We start from the raw sequence: 18,004 nt of genomic DNA on the forward strand, positions 1-18,004 counted from the left end.
TTTAAACTTTATAGGAGCATTGGTGTTGTTACCTATGTCATGTAAGTATCCTTTTGGTTTCCTATTATGAAGATCCCAGGAAGAAAGGTAGAAGAGTAATGCTCCGTTTATGTTTAATGAAAACACGGCTTTTCTTTTACGAAATAGTAACTTATCAACAAAACACTCTCCAGAATAGAAATTTTGCCGTTCTGCTGAGCTCGTGTGGATGGATAAAAACAATTTTTTCTTCCATTATTATAATTCGTATAACTTACTAAAAACTAAACAACGGTACACAAAAGATCTTTGAAAATGTTTGCCTTTTCCTTTTGTCCTTCACTTCGCATCCTTTACGAGATGTAAATGTATTTTGTTCTCCAGGTTATCCGGTGTTTCTCCTTACCAGGGAGACACAACAGACGATACTTGTGATAGAATAAGGAGACAGCCAGTAGAATTTCCCGACAAGTATTTCAGCCCGATATCGGTACATGCTCAAAATTTTATCCGTGCTCTTCTTTTACAAGACGCTACGTAAGTATACTATACTTAAGGTGATGCGTAATAAGTAAATTACGAGCCTTATACTTAAGGTGGCTCATCAATGGTAGCTTTAGGCAAACCTACCCTAGATCGATCTGATTTACTACCATTATCGTTGAAGTGCGACCCTCGAAAAGGATTGAAATCTCGTTTGCCAACTGGCATTTCAACAACTGTCAATCAAAAAACTCTTAAAGAATTTTTGTTGTAAAAAACTCGCTGCTCTCGTGGTTCGTGCGTTTGAACATTTTAAGACTTTATCTATGATCAATAAGAGGACAGACAATGGAAATCTATTAGCGATTTGTTAAAGTTGTATTTTCTGCTCACTGATGTATGAGCAAGCGCGCTGGCGAATTAAACAATTTCCTCCGGTTCAATCAAAAACGTCGAGTTGAAAATAAAATTCATCGAGTTTGTAATGTTGAAAGTCGTACGACAAATTCATGGCTTGGAGTTTAGAATGAATCAGTGACAAACTCAAATATAAAACATCAATGACAAATAGAAAACACGTACATGTATGTTGAAACCTTGATGAAGCATGTAAAATACGAAATAGTAATATTATATGAAATAATCTACTAGAAAGTAAAATTTTATTTGAGGAGCTTCAAACCATGCATTTTTGCGGGGATGGAACGCCATAGATATGCATATTATTTCTGGCATATGCTAAAACCTGGAACACCACGGAACGGAACAACCGGAACAATTACGCCGGAACGACCGGAACGGTTACGCCTGAATCACCGTAACGACAATCGGAACCACCAAAACATTGATCGGAACCATCGAAACGACTAATGTAACCCTTTTTTTTCCCTATTCCATTCCTTTTATTCCTTTTTAAAGTGAATATTGGCTATTGTATCGACATTTTTCCCCTCTCCACCTATATGGCTTGGTTCTCCGACCCTAATGAGTAGTGGTTTAAACATAATTTGCGTAAGGTTACAACAATAGCAAGAAAATCATATAAAATCTATGAAGATCTAAAAACCTATAATAATTATAGCAACTACAGATAAAAGTAACGTAAACGAAAAACTAAAATGTACTGAAACTGCACTGCTAAATTATATTTAAAGCGTAGTCTATTTACAAAATTATTTTTAAATCTTTCAGTATTTACTAAGGGCATTTGAGATGTTTTTGTTCGAAGCCTACTTGATGATTTTTTTATTGGTAGGAAGAAGAGAAAACAGTGGATGATGCCTATCATTACTAATTCTAGTGTAGATCATTCTGTCATACTTTTCTAAGGCCCAGGGCAAACGTCGGACTAACGTCGCACCGAACCGATTTAATATTGGTTCGGTGGAAGGTCGACCAAGGGCTTACGTGGCGGCAAAATGTTGATCTCAATTCACTCACCCATTGTTATTATAATTTTAATTGGACATAAAAATGCACGGGGGAACGCACGGATATTTGTTTGTCTTTTCCGGATTAGTACATATCCTTGTAATGGCAAATTATAGCGCTCGACCACAATTAAAACCTGTTTTTCATTCTTTTTTTCCCTCTCTCGCAGCATTCACAATACGCAACGCTTTTGCCTGCCGTCCAGCCCGGCTCATCTTCGTTGCTCTCAAATACAGCACATTTATTGCAGCTCGGCATCTCACAAACCAGGCAAACAAATTTCGTTTGGTCAAAGCAAAAACTACAAGACTCAAGAGTCTCATCTCGTGGCAAGGATTTTCTAAACGCGGACATGTTCAGTTTGAGTAGTTTTGAATTTATTTTCGTATCCAGAGATCCTCGGTCTCGACTCATCTTCTTATAGCGCATGGTCGCCAGGGGGGGAATGGGTGTTTGGGAGGTGGGGGTATGGTTGTTTTCACGGCTTTGGTGTAAGTCATGCGACTTGCATGACTGATTTGCTATTTTGTATAATTTATGAATTCAGTTCGGCACGTGTTTGAAACGGCGTTTGCCGCAAAGTCGCTCCAGAGTCGTAATGTCCGTAATGTCCGACTTGGCTTGTCGAACTTATGCTGGACTCGAACCTATTCAATAGGGTCGTTCTCAATTGCAGCAAACGTCTTTCTAGGCTTGAGCCTATTTCAAATGTAATAGGTTCGACTAAATTAAGCTCATGGTTAGTTCGACGTTTGCCTTGGGCCTAAGAGTTAATATGATACTAATCAGTTGGGAAATGTAACGTCTCTTAAAACATCGCTTAAAAAAACATTAAATTATGTTTAGGTGTGCCTGGCTTGCTCCATAAACAGGAAGACCGTACACTAATATAGAAAGCACGATTGTGTTGAAGATCAGGTCGATTTCGTGCTGCCCATAGCCCACCATCTTTAAACCCCTAATAACATAAATATCGTTGTGTACCAAACGTTGCTTTCGATCAGAAAAGAAGCTTAAGTACCAGTTTACCATATGTTCACTCAACGGACTTGCCTTCAACTTTTCTGACAATAAATGGTGTCTGACATTGTCAAATGCTTTTGAAAAGTCCAAGGTGAATACACGTACAGCCTTGTTGCACTGGTTATCTAAAGCATTTGGAATGTTATGCTGCATCTTCAGTAGGGCATTAATGCAACTCCCAGCAGTTCGATAAAGCAAATTGATTGGAACACAGATATCGTTCAATATCTTCCTTATTAAATGAATCATAGACAACCCTTTCAAACGTTCGAGCGATCACCGGAGTTACACTAATCCCTCTAAAATCTGTATTAAGGTGGCTGCCTACTTTTGAACGTTCGAGCCCACGATGAGCGCGCGCTCAAAAACCGCTGAAAAATCTACAAGATTTTATTGAAGAACCATACGCGTTTTGAGCTTCAACAGGGAAAAACCCTCAAATTTTGCACGGGACTCTATATTTTTTGATAGCTCATTCGAAAAAACTCCTAAAAATCTAGGTTATATCAACATTTTAGGAAAAGTTTAAATCAGGAACACGTGAAAAAATAGATTTTTGTAGGGATTTTTGTTCGACTTTATGAGGTTTTTTATGTCTTTTTGTCGAAAATATCCATGTATTATTGTAGAATGATTGAATAGCCTTCATTCATGCAATCATATAGTCTGCAAATAACTATTATCTTATTCATCTTAATTTCTTCCGGTGGCGCAATTTTTACTACAAAAGCTCGTGCGTAGGCTTCCATTAAATGCTGATTATCTCGAAAACGAGCTCGGGACACCCTATTTTTCTTTCCAGATTTGGAATCAGCATTAAATTTCAATTCGGAAAATCGAAGTTTTAAAAAAACCTTAAATCAATTTCCAAAAGTAGGCAGTCACCGTAAGAGCTGGAACGTCGACTTTTGGAAAGGGATTTACATTCGCTTCTTTCCATAAACACGGCCAACTTTGCGTTACAATGACAAATTTCACACAGTTTCCACAACAGGAGTTAAGATGGCTGCAAACTCTTTCCACACCCAATATGGTATACCTTCCGGTCCTTTGGCCGTCGTCTTAATTTTGGATAAGGCATTGAAAACTTGCATTGTTGTGAGCTGAGGTATTGAAGCATTTTCAGGTATTTCCATCAATGTAGGCTTAATGTACTTATAATCGTTGCATAGATCTCCAAAATATGTGTTAAATTCATACACAAACATATTATCTAGACTTAGATTTGCCTGATCCTTTCGATGCGTAAGCTCATCAACCTTTCGCCACATTTCGATCTACGAGTCTTCTGAAAAATCGAAATGTTGACGTTGTACATAAGCGTTTTTGTTTATTTTAATACATCAGAAAAAAAGGTTTGACTCATTGAAATTTTATTTCAGGCGTTAATTGTATAATTTTACTTCAACTTGCATCTTTCCTTGATTCTTTTAATATGAATATTCCTAAGATAAAACTAATTGCGAGTGTGCTCATGCACAGTGGGTCCCCACGGCGTCCCTAAAGTGCTAGAAAAATATCCCACATGAGCAGCACACTACCTGAACAGACCATATTGAAGCCTTAGTCTGTGCGGATCCCCAATTCCTACCAGGATTCGTCGCGTTACGTGTGCTGCTGTGGTGGGTTGTAGAATCCGAGCAGGGAACTATAGATGTAGCCGAGACTTGCGTTGGTAGCCGAAACAGTCAGCTGACCTATTGTGTTTAATATTCTGACGCCACGCTACATGTTTAGTAGAATATATAGAACACCAGTTTTTCGGCGAGCGTTTTCGGCGAGTTTTCTAACCCTGTATTCGTTGAGGCAATCGGGTATAGAAAGCCGGGGTAGCGATACGCGACTCCCTGTACAGCGGGGGAACGAAATGGGACTCCCTATGCTGCGTGTACCACTATAGAGCACGAGAGGTAATCTTTGCAAGCGTTCCGATGCCCTGTAGAAGCCTTCTAGAATTTGTAGGAGTATCTCTATTGTTCTTGCAAACCGACGTTGTAGATCGCAGAAGTGCGTACGTAGTCGCCGAAATAACTTTCGCCTCATATATAGATGGAAGAGTGCAAGAGCGTTTCGGCGACTTCGTATTCCCATCTTTTCTTTCCTAGCATGTAGGCAGCTATACCTTTAGCTATGTACAAATACATCTATATCTATGTACGGAACATGTATTTCCTATGTACAAACATGTATGGGCAAACATAGGACAAGCGCGGGTAGACATAGGGTAGATATAGGGCAAAAAATATATCCATCCTATATATATGGCTACGCCCAATACGCTGTCCAAGGACGAAATAGAAGAGCTGTTGGAAGATCGAAGGAATGGAGTAGGCCTGCAAAAGGTTGCAAGGAAGTATGGAGTGGGTATTCCAAAGATACGTAGGATAGAAAGGGAGAATGGCATGGAAATCGCAGTACTAACGAAGCAGCTTTCCATAGACGATATCCAAAAGCATTTCCCAGAGGTGCAGAATTCCTTTGCTATCGTACTCGAAGATCTCCAAGAAGCCAGAGAAGAGCTACGGAATACTCGTGTGGATATGCTTGCTAGGTTCGACAAGCTACAGAAGGTTGGGCAAATCCCAGAAGATGTAGAAGATTCCTTCGAAGATACGGAAGATGCACTCGAAGACCTAGAAGAGAAGGCGGATTGGCAGATAGCAGGATCTACCATTGCTACTGCTGTTTCTATAGGACTATCGCTCTATGCTATCCTACGACAGCCCAAACATACGACAACGTACGTTCCGTACGCACCAGCCAAGCCTGCTTCCAACTCTAGGATTCCGGAGATGGAGGAGAGATATGTACCATCCTATCCCTGTGTCTTGTCTTGGTAGTCTTCTCTCGACCAATCCTGCAATGCAAAGGCGGCTTGGTCCAATCTATTTTTTCCAACGCCTCCTCCAGGAAGTGTCCCCAAACTGGTGTCTTGGGGTGTTCTTTTTCGCAGCCCTCGTAGGCGCATTTCTCGCATTTTTCCTCTAGGAAGAGTATGATCCTATCTACCTTTCTGTATGTTGCTCGTGCATGCGATCAACATTGGTATTCGCCTTCGGGCATCTGTAGGGTCTGTACGCACTCCTTCCATTGGGGTGCCGGTACGTATGCAAAGGTTTGCTTGCGTTCCTTTTCTTCTAGCAATGCTCGAAGGACTTTGTATCTATCCGGGTTGTGCTTTCCTGGAGGGAGGCGCACGCCTTCCACCCTACCTAGTCGTATGTCTACTTCTATCTCTTCCCCTACTACGCTGGTATGCTGCCTGTCTAGCTATTCGTATGTACCCAAGGATGCTCTCTCTAGTAGCCTTTCTGTAGTTCAAACCAATAGCATTTTCTTTTCTTTCGAGAGGACTATCCTATGTCCTCTAGTCTTTTGTTCCGTTGGGCATGCGGGTTCTACGTGTCCCAATATCTTGTAGGTGCCGTCTAGATCGCCTATCCTATGTACAGAGACCCTTTCCCATAGCATTTTTGCTATCGTTCCCCATCTTTTCTCGTTTGCTTCGGCTCTCTTCCTATGTTTCTCCATTTCCAGTCGAATGGAATATTTTTCTTCCTGCCTGGCTCGTAGGGCTGTGGCATTCTTCTCCAAAAGCTCCTCGTGGAATTGTCTTGCTCTCTCCACCCATTCGTTGCCCTCCAATGCATCTTCGATGTCTTCCAGTCTCTTCTTCCTTTTCCTTTTGGATAGGAAGCTAGCCTCTTGATCGGAGGGTACCTCGAATATCTTGTATTCGCTTTTGGCAACTTCAATGGTTTGGCATTTCTTTTTACTCCAGACCCATTCCACGTGTTCGCTTGGTGGCAGGTAGTCGTATATCTCCGGAGCAATAGCGTGTACTCGCGTAGGCATTGTAGACTCTGGCAATACCGTGGGACCATCCTTTGTGTAGCATCGTAGCGCGGAAATCTGCCGATACGTCTATTCGAAAGATGGAGAAGTTCCGAAACCCAAACTCTGCAAAGGTCCAATGCATGGATTCTTCCCAATTCTTACCGCTCTGCACATGCACGCCTGCAATGCGACGGGTCTCCGTGTGGCAATACCAAGCTAGGAATATTCTCTTGTTGTCCTCGCAAGCCACCACCAAGCAACGATCCAGCAACCTAGATAGGTTCTCTTATAGTTTCCGCTGTTGTTGTACCACGAATACTTCTCCTAGGGATTGTACTGTCTTAGCTATGGCTTCCTTGCCATTCGTACTAGAGAAATCCCTCCCCTAGACTGATAGTTCTACCCGCGTGCAAGCACGATCTTGGGCATTGGCATGTTGGAATGTGCGACGAAGATGTTCGTTGGGGCAATCTACATACTCCGCTAGCCTTGCACCCATTGGATTTTTCACCTCGCCTGCTTCGAAGTTCGACACTATCTACGAAGGGAGGCAATCCATAGAGTGGTTCTAGTTTGGTACGCCCTAAGATGTCCATCGAGATAGTTGCATTTGGAAATGTCCACGAGAAGATTGTCTTCGTAGGCATTCTCCAGTAGTATGTGGGCTAGCACTCCTTTGTTGCTTCGTATTCCCATCTCTCGCGAAGTCGCCGAAACGCTCTTGCACTCTTCCATCTATATATGAGGCGAAAGTTATTTCGGCGACTACGTACGCACTTCTGCGATCTACAACGTCGGTTTGCAAGAACAATAGAGATACTCCTACAAATTCTAGAAGGCTTCTACAGGGCATCGGAACGCTTGCAAAAGATTACCTCTCGTGCTCTATAGTGGTACACGCAGCATAGGGAGTCCCATTTCGTTCCCCCGCTGTACAGGGAGTCGCGTATCGCTACCCCGGCTTTCTATACCCGATTGCCTCGACGAATACAGAAAACTCGCCGAAAACGCTCGCCGAAAAACTGGTGTTCTATATATTCTACTGAGTAGGTAAGACCCGTCTATAGAACGAACTACGATAGATTTCTTTAGCATTGACTCCAGTCGGGCTACATCCTTTTCGGTAGCTCCATCGGGTACTTGGGCTTCCCAAATAGATATGGTACGTTCCCGCTTCTCGGTTAGCTTGTCGCCCCGGGTAGAATCTTTAAAGAATTCACGCACTAAGTTAGCAACGCAATTTCCCGGGGTACGCAAGGGCAGTAGCTCTTCCATGTTCGGCTCTGCCATCCTTAGTAGTTCGTATATCACGACGGTGTAGGGATAGCCAATGTTGTAGTACTTAAATCCACTAAATCTCCAAGCCTACTATTGCGGTTCAATACATAAGTATTTTTCCTATGTTGAACAAGCTTGTATCCACGTTCAGCGTACCACTCTTCGGTATCTGGCCACTGTTTGATAAATGTTACTTGCAAATGAAAGTCTCCCTCGGGCAAGTTGTCGATTATCTGTTCAGCGCGGTCTAGTGTAATCTCGTTGTTGTTTTCTGGCTCGGTGAAGGTAGTGAAGCTATATTCCATGCCTCGCTTAAGGCTTTTTCACAAACGTCGGATATCAGGGTCGTTAATATGTAGCGTAGCGTTGATTATACTATACAGAATATTAAACACAATAGGTCAGCAGACTGTTTCGGCTACCAACGCAAGTCTCGGCTACATCTATAGTTCCCTGCTCGGATTCTACGACCCAGCACAGCAGCACACGTAAGGCTTCAATATGGTCTGTTCAGGTAGTGTGCTGCTCACATGGAACATCAGCATTTCATTTCCTCATATTAAATATCAAAGTAATCTATATTGTATAAGAGCTTTATGATTGCTATTGTCGTGCAACGATCGTAATGAGATGACGTAAGATGATTGACAAACGTTTAATTATCGATCTGCTCACATCTTAGTGAGTGAGCGAGTGACACATTTGCATATTCAGACACCTCACAATAACTAGTTTCTACGCTTCGCGTATCCACGACTTAAAAAGTACCCCCTTTGGCTCCGGAGGCGACGGAGTGGAAAATCCGGATCTAATTGATTACGGAATGCACTGCCAAGAGTAAAGCTTGCCACCTTTAATGGAATTTCTTACATGAATTGACATCTGAATGTTTAAAACGCTATGAGCCTAAAACAAATAATAATCAAGTGTAAGTTGAAACTGATTTGAATTTTTTTTAACTGTTCAAATTGCCAAATGAGGCTATTTTACGCACACGTAACCCAGGCTATCCACTTTTATAAGAAAATGTATGTAGTAAATAGATTTTGCTAAAATTGTGTGGGTCTCGCTAAAATTTTGGAAATAAAACTTCGAGTATATAAAAAAAAGAACTGTACTTATCGTCTCAAACAAAAGTTTTCGACTTTAAGTGGGTTTTTTAGCGATTTTTAGCGATCGGTCCATTCCAACTCTAAGTCACTCTACTTCAGCTCGATTTCAATTGCGACTAAAAACGCGGTCTCTGAGTTAGATTTAAATCCAGCAAACAAAAGAAGGATGTCCAAAGAGTCCTAGAAGGAAAGTCAATGCGAAGTATCTTTTAGGATTACAGGGACCGCGAAGCCGGCCCCCCACTTTTTGCGCCAAAAATACAAATGTTAATAAAAAACGTTATTCCTCCCGAAATCCGATCTAGAACACGCTTAATTCTCAAATGCCAGCCCCCCTCCCCACCCCCCATTTTTCAATATGCTCCGCGGACTCTGAGTTGCAGTGAAATATCTTTTAGGTTATAGTTTGAAATCGGTCGTTAATTTCTGAAAATCAGTCACCATTGGAAAAGATTGCCCATACATTTGAAATATTTGCTCTTTTCGGTCTTTTTCCTCTCTTTCCAAAGCAAAGGGTCGTTCTTAAAAGTAAAGTTATATAGCACAAGTAAACTACGTGACAAAACATCCTAAATAACCCGTTAATCTTCTGTCCTTTAGCTAACTACCGTGGTTAACCGTGATCAAAAAACCGTGTTTTTGAGACATAATTTGTATGATGGGCTCACATGAGGGGGCGTGAGCTTGAAATCGTAGCTGACCAAATGTTAACTGATTTTTTCTGATGATTGAATACCAGCTTTCCCAAATCTTTGATGGATATGAAGGTGTTACCCCACAGACAAGCATGATTTCAAAGCTGATTAGGCAAATTCCAACAAAGGGGTATTCACATGTTTGACTATGTGGGAGTACACATAAAAACTTCCTTCTTTAATTTGCCTGGTGGGTTTAAATCTGGGAAAGACCGCGTTTTTGGTCGAAAAACTCGAGCTGAAGTAAATTAAACACTAATTTATTCGCATCAGTTAGTGTGAAAGGAGATACTGAGGTTAGCCCTATCGTCAGCATTTCCTAGGATGGAATTGTAATTTAGTAGTTGGTTTTTACGGACGGAGGAAAACCGGAGAACCCAGAAAACCCTCGAAGCACAGGAGAGAACCAATAAACAACTCAACTTACATACAACACCGAGCTCGTTGGGACTCGAACGAGTGAGAACTTAGAAAATTGGAATCGGAAGCAAAAGCAGACAACCAATCACAATACTTTCTCCAGGCTCTCTTCAATGGCTTCTGTTTCCCATTTCGATTCCGATTATGACGATCAATTTTCACTTGTATTAACTGCTTATGACTGCGACTCCGAGATCCTCCGACGCAAGTGAAAACCAAGAAATATCAAAATTCAGAATAAAAACACCTCTTACTATTACTTCCACTCTGGCAAACTTTGTTAAACTCATCACTAGTAGATGGGCTTGGCGTTAGATGCTTTTTCGGTAGGATGAGAGGGGCCTAGCACATAAAATCGCGGTAACCATGGCAACCCTGTCACAACCCGCCGTGCACCTGTCACACTGACGGTCTGATCAGTGGAATACTTACTTATATATACCTACTATAGGGAGGGAGGACGGGAAAAAACAAATATAGCGTTTAGCGTATGGTTGCCAAAGGCTAGCGATAGCGAATATCGTAATGCAAACAATTGTTGGCCGAATTTAAGGTCAAGTTAGTGTGATCACATGGATAGCGTGAGTCGACCCATTAGCAATAAATGATCGATATCGCGGTAATTACCGATCAAATATCTGAGCCCTTCTGATGACCAAAAAGAATGCTATCGTTATCACCAGAATAGCTTGTGATTGTGATAGACAATAAATGGAAACAGCGGCTATCGTAGACTATTCGCTGCTACTCAGATCGAGTCTATCTTTGCCTAAATTTCATTTAACTACATTTAAACTCATCACTGGCAAATGAGCTTGGTGTTAGGTGCCAAGAGGGACCTGGAACATAACACAACCAAAATATTCTACAAGGTGCTTGGAGGATAGGGAACAGGGATCTCTCACCGAAATGAATCAAGCAACAGTCCACTCGAGCAACAAGCGAAAAACGGGGCCTAGCATAACTCGTTTTAATTATTTAAGCAACCCGACTTGAGTCTTTGACGTAATAGCCAGACACACGAAATTACGACGAAAAAGTTAACAGCGATTACTTGAGCTTAACAAACGCTGTCAAATGACTTGGATAATGGATGTGAGTACATTATAAGCGAGTTATATGAGAAGGTGAATCTAATCAGTGCCAGCCTAAAGCCAGCCTAGCGCTTGAATAAGATGATCGGGAACACCATATCGCGCAGCCACTGCAGCAGTTCCAATCCTGAAACTATGGCTGGAGAAATTTCCCGGGAATCCTGCGCCACCAAGAATACTTCTTAGCCCGGATGACAATACATCTCTGAAAAGTGCTTGACCATTTTGAAACAGGAATAACGGACCTGGACCACCACCTCTCTTGTTTAAATACGACGACATAACAGATACCGCTCAAAGTGGTGCGGAGCCACTCCCAATATGAACATGACAGGCTTTGCGGGAGGGATCTGCCTTTGATGCCTTAATCCATGCGTGAAGACATGAAGGAACATTCCAAATCGTCGAAGTTTGCTACATTAGGCGCGGTGAACTCTGCAGATCTCAATAAACCAAAGTACGCCAAAGTGCATGCAGCCCAAAACATGGTGTGGTCGAAAATGCTTGGAATATGGTTAGCATCAGGGAATTGGTAATTGGAAGATTGAGATGAGAAATTACCTTGTGTGCGTTTAATTAATGCCACGGAAAAACTTTTGTAACCTACAACAATTTAGATCTGAGAAGCCCCGTTCGATGTGGAGGGAACGGACAGCCGACATGTATACTTTGATGGATCGATTGCGACAAATATGTAATGAATAAACACAGTGTTCTCTCCTGCGCAGCACACGGTGCTGTACACAGTTGATTACGGAAGTCAATAAATTTACATTGAGCAGAAGGCATACGTGCGGTGAGTGTTGGGCGCCAGACCACTAAGTGACAATTATTGGCACTAACGTTATAATACGGACTGGTTAATCCTGCAATTAATCAGCTGCAGAGGAACTGGAGTGGGATGCTTCTGAGCAAATGGAGCTACCCGCCTGAATTCCTTCCAATTTAAACGGGACAGGGCGTCAGAAATCAAGTTATAAATTCCAGGGATGTGCTGAGAAGAGAATGAAAAGCTAATGCGAGCTGCTGCTTGCCAAAGGTTCCGCAAAACCGGCATTAGGTCTGGCACTTTAGAGGCTTGCTGGTTTAAGATGGCCACTACCACCTCGTTGTCATGAGCGGAATAAGATTTGTTGCTTAGACCATCCATGGCCCCAATTATGAGCGGCCAATACGACTGGGAACAGCTCCTTGTAAAATAAAATTAAAATACCTCTTAATATTACTTCCACTCTGGCAAACTTTGTAAAACCTTTACAATCACCGCTCGAGCAGTGGTTATCTTCTCAGAATCGCTGTTCGCTCGACCAATCACAGGACGAGAAACACTATATTAAAATGAAACTAAAATTAAGTTATACTAAAATAATAAACTACATTGAAAAAGTCTATTGAGACATCCGTGTAGCGGTATATACAAATCTATATCACGATATACACTGTATGACGCATACATTTGTTTATTTTTTAGAGCAAGAGCCGATTGTCAAGATTCCTTACGATCTTCCTGGATACGTGTGAGTCTTTATTCTGTTATCTGTTTATTTGGTTTGATTAGTTGGGCTTCGGGCAACCTTTTTTGTTTACTTCTTTTTATAGATGATGAGTCCTCGTCCTCCAAGCCCTGTACGAACAATAAAATTAAATACATCAAGGCTTGCTGCATTTAACGCCAGGAGAAGAAATCAAGCAAGTTGCTTCTTATCTCTTAATTTTATGATTTTCCTAATTTTTCAAAGAACTTTACCTTCAATCCTTTTTTTCATTTCCTTTTTTGTCTTCCAGCATGATCTGTGTCCGCTTTCACCAAGCCGATCAAGATCGAACAAAAGATCAAGCGCAGAGCCAGATTCAATTTAGTTTTAAAATTCTACTCATGTAAGTAGCTCATTTTGGTTATACTATGAGTACGTGGCACGAGGGACCGTTTTTTTTACCGGGAAGGGGGGCATTTATTTCTTTATTTGTAATCAATTACCTTACACAGTGAAGTTGCGACCTCGTCCTTGCTTTTGCTTTGCTTTTTAATGCTTTCTTTCCATCAATTTTTTCTACACGGCAACAACCGCCGTTTTTTGGAGGTATTTTATCGCTACTCAATTTTCACCAGTCTGCATCGCATTGCATCATGGGAAATTTAAGGAATGTTTGACAGGGTATATGGCCAACCTCATGTTCTTATACTTTTTTCTCAAAATAGAGCCACTCGAGCTTACTAACAAAATATCAGCCTCGTAGCATTCTCCATGAGCCGCATATTCGAAAAAATGGCAAAGTAGCTACTGGCCGTCCATTTATTTACGAGATCACAGGATAATCGCTCCAAAAATTCTAAAATGTACCGGGTACAAACTTTTGACACTAAAATCCCCGTCATACTTTAGTTCTTCTAGATACTGTAATGCTGATTGTGCTATCATGTAAGGCTTCATGATGCCCTCAAGCACTCCATAGATGGACAAAATGGCTATCAAAATGTCCAGTTTTCGAAATACCTCCAAATTGAGTTGCCGTGCATGGTAGAAGAAAAATTTCTTCGCTAGTATATCACACCACGAACTTTATACCTCATTTGCTTAAAACACAGGCAATGTCAATCTAAATTCCAAATATGGTTTTGCTAGGGCTTGCAATACGTTTTCTACGTCCAGCAAACTGAACACAAAAAACACCTTTAATGAAAATGCCCAGGGGTCAAAGGGTTGAAGTACCCCTCATCCCCAGTCATGTCCAATACTGTCGAACTGAAACGGATCGTCAGTGTGGCTCACGATCCGTACGATTCGTGAAAGTCATTCATATGCATATCATCAGTTGTGTGCACTTAATCTTTCACGGTAACCCTGTCAAGCGTGAAGTGCTCTTGTCACCGTCTGTGTAAAATGTTTATGGTCATCCTTTGGTAGTTCCAATGATCCGTACGGATCGTACCATCCTTGCATCTAATTATCCATTCGTACGATTCGTGATCTCAAGTCAAAATCACAATCAAATCCTTTGCAATGTAAAGTAAATTTTGGTTTTGCAGGCCCGTTGCTAGTTATCGGATATGCTCCTCGTATCTCTTATGGGTAAAGTCAACCATTTGGTATTTTTTCTAAAGTTTTCAAGTAAAAAGAAAACTCCAGTCCCTGTGAATAAAGAGTAAGGCAACAAGTTGTTTTTCACTCTTATGCATGCCCAGTCTGCTATGTTCCTACTTCATCATGAATGCTCGCGCCTAGCCCATCGAATCGAATAATTACGGATCGAACGGATCGTACGAATAGAACCAACTGATAATTATATGCACCGATTGTGAGAGAATTATAAGGACTGGGCTCCCTATGGAGGGAATTTGAGTGACATGTGAGAGAAGAGACGTGAGAGCACGAGAGATGTGTTTGGAGAAAAGGATGTTGTGAGAGAGAATCGGAATTGTAAAGAGGATAAACTCGTTATTTGGATTAAATCTTAAAGCAGGAGTTGGAGACTATATTCATAAACTATCGTACATGGTCCTTCGAGCCGGATTGTTGAATTATGGCGACAAAGAAGGAAAAAATTAGACAAGGGCACCGATTAGTGGTGAGGAATTTGAAAGACACAGTGGAGACGACACTCGTGGAGCATAGCCAAAATGACCAGATCATCAAGTTAAATCAATTGAAAAGAACTCTAGAGGACAAGATTACGAAGCTGAACGAATTGGACGACGAAATCTTGGAGAAAATTGAGAATGAAAGTGAAATATTTACCGAGATCGCCGAGGCGGGAAAATTCACCGAACTAATTCATGAGCTACAAGCCAAAATAGATGCAACACTTTCATCGAAAGAAACTACAGCACCGAGCGGATCTGCTAACTCTACACCAACCAGTTCTACAGCAACCAAACTTCCCAAGCTAGTTTTGAAGAAATTTCGAGGAGAGCCAACTGAATGGCAATCGTTTTGGGATAGTTTCAAGAGCGCCGTACACGACAATGGCGGGCTGTCAAACATCGACAAATTCAACTACTTGAAAGGGTTGGTGGAAGGGAAAGCTGAATCTACAATTTCCGGACTTCAACTGACTGAAGGAAATTACCAAACAGCTATAGACCTACTACAACGACGTTTTGGAGACAAACAGACAATAATAAGCAGTCATATGGATTATTTATTGAAAATTCATCCGCTTAATTCATCGACCGACGTAAACAAGCTCAGACAAACCTACGAACAGATCGAAACGCACGTGCGCGGCTTGAAAGCACTAGACGTACCTACTTCATCTTATGGAGCATTGCTCGTTCCTGTCATCGTAAGGAAATTACCAGAAGAAGTAAAATTGAATATCAGTCGACAAATTAAAGGGACTTGGGAGTTAGATCCATTGCTGACATTGTTGAGAGAGGAAGTGGAAAATCCGGAACGGTGTGCTGGAGTTCAGGCTTCCGGACAACGGAGTGAATCGAACTCAAGAAAATCTTCATTTACCTGGGGGAAAAGTAGTCCCACAACAGCAGCCACATTGTTTACGAGTGAAACGACAAGATCAATAACATGTTCTTATTGTAGAGGAGAACATGCTTCAGCTACTTGCCATGTAGTTACTGATAAAGCAAAAAGGAGACAAGAATTACGTAAACAAGGACGCTGCTTCAGGTGTCTGAAGAAAGATCATGTTGCCAAGGATTGTACTTCAGCAAAGGTATGTCCTAAATGTTCTGGAAGACATCATGTAAGCTTGTGTGAGGAGAGCCAATCCAGACAATCAAGTGAGAATAAGCCAGCACCAAATTCAGCACCACAGACATCTAGCACCACATCTCATCAACAAACTAGAGAGACAAGCACAAGCAGTGCTGCCACCCATAACCTTCACGTGAGATCATGTGATAGCATTTTACTTCAAACTGCACAAGCCATCGTGGAGTCACCATATTCCAATTCTAGCATGAGAATTAGAGTCATATTTGACTCAGGGAGTCAGAGGAGTTATGTTACTCAACATGTTAAGGAACAATTGAGCTTAAACCCTGGAAAGAGAGAGTCATTAATGATAAAAACATTTGGAAATAACGAGTCATCAGAGTTGCGAATTTGTGAAAACGTGGAACTGATTGTTAAAGATAAGAATGGACGATTTGCTGCTTCGGTGAATTTATTTGTTGTACCAACCATCTGTCAACCATTAGGAAGTCAAGAAATTGACAAGGCGAAAAGGAACTTTGCATATTTGAACGATATTGAACTAGCTGATACCAATGAGGGAGAATCAGGTATTGAAATTGACATGCTTATTGGAGCAGATTTTTATTGGAAGTTCTTTACGGGGAACACCAAACAGGGGGAGGTCAGTGGACCAGTGGCAAGTGAGACAAAGTTGGGCTGGGTGCTGTCAGGGCCCATGCCATCTTCCAGAAATAGCCTACTGTCAAGTGTCAATCTTGTATCTACCCATGTTTTGAAAGTTCAGTCAACAGTACAACCTCTTGTTGACCTTAGAGATACAGAGCCAGAACCCTCACAGGAACTGGTGAACAAACTATGGAGCTTAGATTCCATTGGAATTGTAGATACGGAGACAATTCATGAATCATTCCAGAAGAATATCTCCTTCCAGGAAGGTAGATATGTTGTCAGATTGCCAGTTAAAGAGAAACACATGCCCCTACCAGATAATTACGAGTTGGCCCTGTCTCGACTGGACTCGCTAGTGAGACGACTACGAAGAGACCAAGACATCTACAAGGAATATAACCAGATCATAGAAGAACAAGAGCAGAGTGGAATCATAGAGAAGGTAAAGCCTAACGAGAGGGACACTGCAGAAGAGATCCATTACTTACCACATCAGGCGGTGATAAGAAAGGATGCATTGTCTACCAAGTTGAGAGTTGTTTATGATGCCAGTTACAAGGTCAGTTCAAGGTACCCATCACTCAATGACTGTATACATACTGGACCAGCTCTGTCAAGTGCACTACTGGATATTTTGATATGCTTCAGAGCCCACAAGGTAGGATTAGTTGCTGACATTGAAAAGGCCTTTTTGAACATTTGTGTCGAGGACAGCCAAAGAGATTTGATGAGGTTCCCATGGGTAAACGATGTAAATGCAGAAGATCCAGAAGTAGAAGTCTACAGATTTAACAGGGTACTCTTTGGAATGAACTGTTCCCCTTTTTTACTTAATGCTACCTTGAACTATCACATCAAGTCATACTATGGTGATAATCTTGATCTTGCTGAGAGAGTACTGGATGGGTTTTATGTTGATGACTGGACATCTGGGGGGAATGATGAGGAGGAAGCCTTCATGTTATACAACACAGTCAAGTCATGTATGTCAGCTGTTGAATTTAATCTCAGGAAGTGGGCTTCAAACAGCAAGGACCTGATGAAAAGGATTGCTGAAGATAGAGTAGAGAACACTAGGCCTACTGAGGTAAGGGATGTGGAGCATCCACTACAGACACCACATCCTACGGTTGAGAGAGACACTGAGTCATATGCTAAGATTTCTGTAGGAGGATTACATGAGATTGATCCTACACAAGGAGAACATAAGGTACTTGGGATCAACTGGAACTTGAACTCTGATACCCTGGTACTAAAGTTAGATAAGGGTAACACAGTTTGCTAAAGATCTGGAACCCAGCAAGAGAAATGTGTTACGTTTGTCA

The 18,004-nt window shown here is 41.6% G+C and overlaps 2 protein-coding genes across 13 annotated transcripts in view; both read left to right on the plus strand.

The window, feature by feature from the left end:
- Positions 1–18,004, plus strand: part of LOC116292224 (kalirin) — a 207,233-nt gene that overhangs the window by 183,948 nt on the left and 5,281 nt on the right. For all 12 annotated transcript variants that reach the window (XM_031699495.2, XM_031699492.2, XM_031699491.2 and 9 more), the window contains 5 exons: positions 15–41; positions 364–516; positions 12,824–12,869; positions 12,952–13,041; positions 13,138–13,230. In XM_031699495.2, coding sequence (XP_031555355.2) covers positions 15–41; positions 364–516; positions 12,824–12,869; positions 12,952–13,041; positions 13,138–13,212 — 391 coding nt within the window. In that variant the 3' untranslated portion in view covers positions 13,213–13,230. The remainder of the gene's footprint in view (positions 1–14; positions 42–363; positions 517–12,823; positions 12,870–12,951; positions 13,042–13,137; positions 13,231–18,004) is intronic.
- Positions 13,266–17,964, plus strand: LOC148912289 (uncharacterized). The gene has a single exon (XM_089027560.1). It carries the CDS (start codon positions 14,875–14,877, stop codon positions 17,962–17,964), a length of 3,090 nt encoding a protein of 1,029 aa, XP_088883686.1. The 5' UTR covers positions 13,266–14,874.

Source organism: Actinia tenebrosa, unplaced genomic scaffold (assembly GCF_029948245.1).
Source record: "Actinia tenebrosa isolate PJP-AT-01 unplaced genomic scaffold, QUT_ActTen_1.0 PGA_scaffold11__36_contigs__length_13525064, whole genome shotgun sequence".
Taxonomy (NCBI): Eukaryota; Metazoa; Cnidaria; class Anthozoa; order Actiniaria; family Actiniidae; genus Actinia; species Actinia tenebrosa.

Coding starts and splice junctions, on each gene's coding strand:
- LOC148912289 (XM_089027560.1), top strand. CDS start 14,875: ATGGCGACAAAGAAGGAAAAAATTAGACAAGGGCACCGATTAGTGGTG.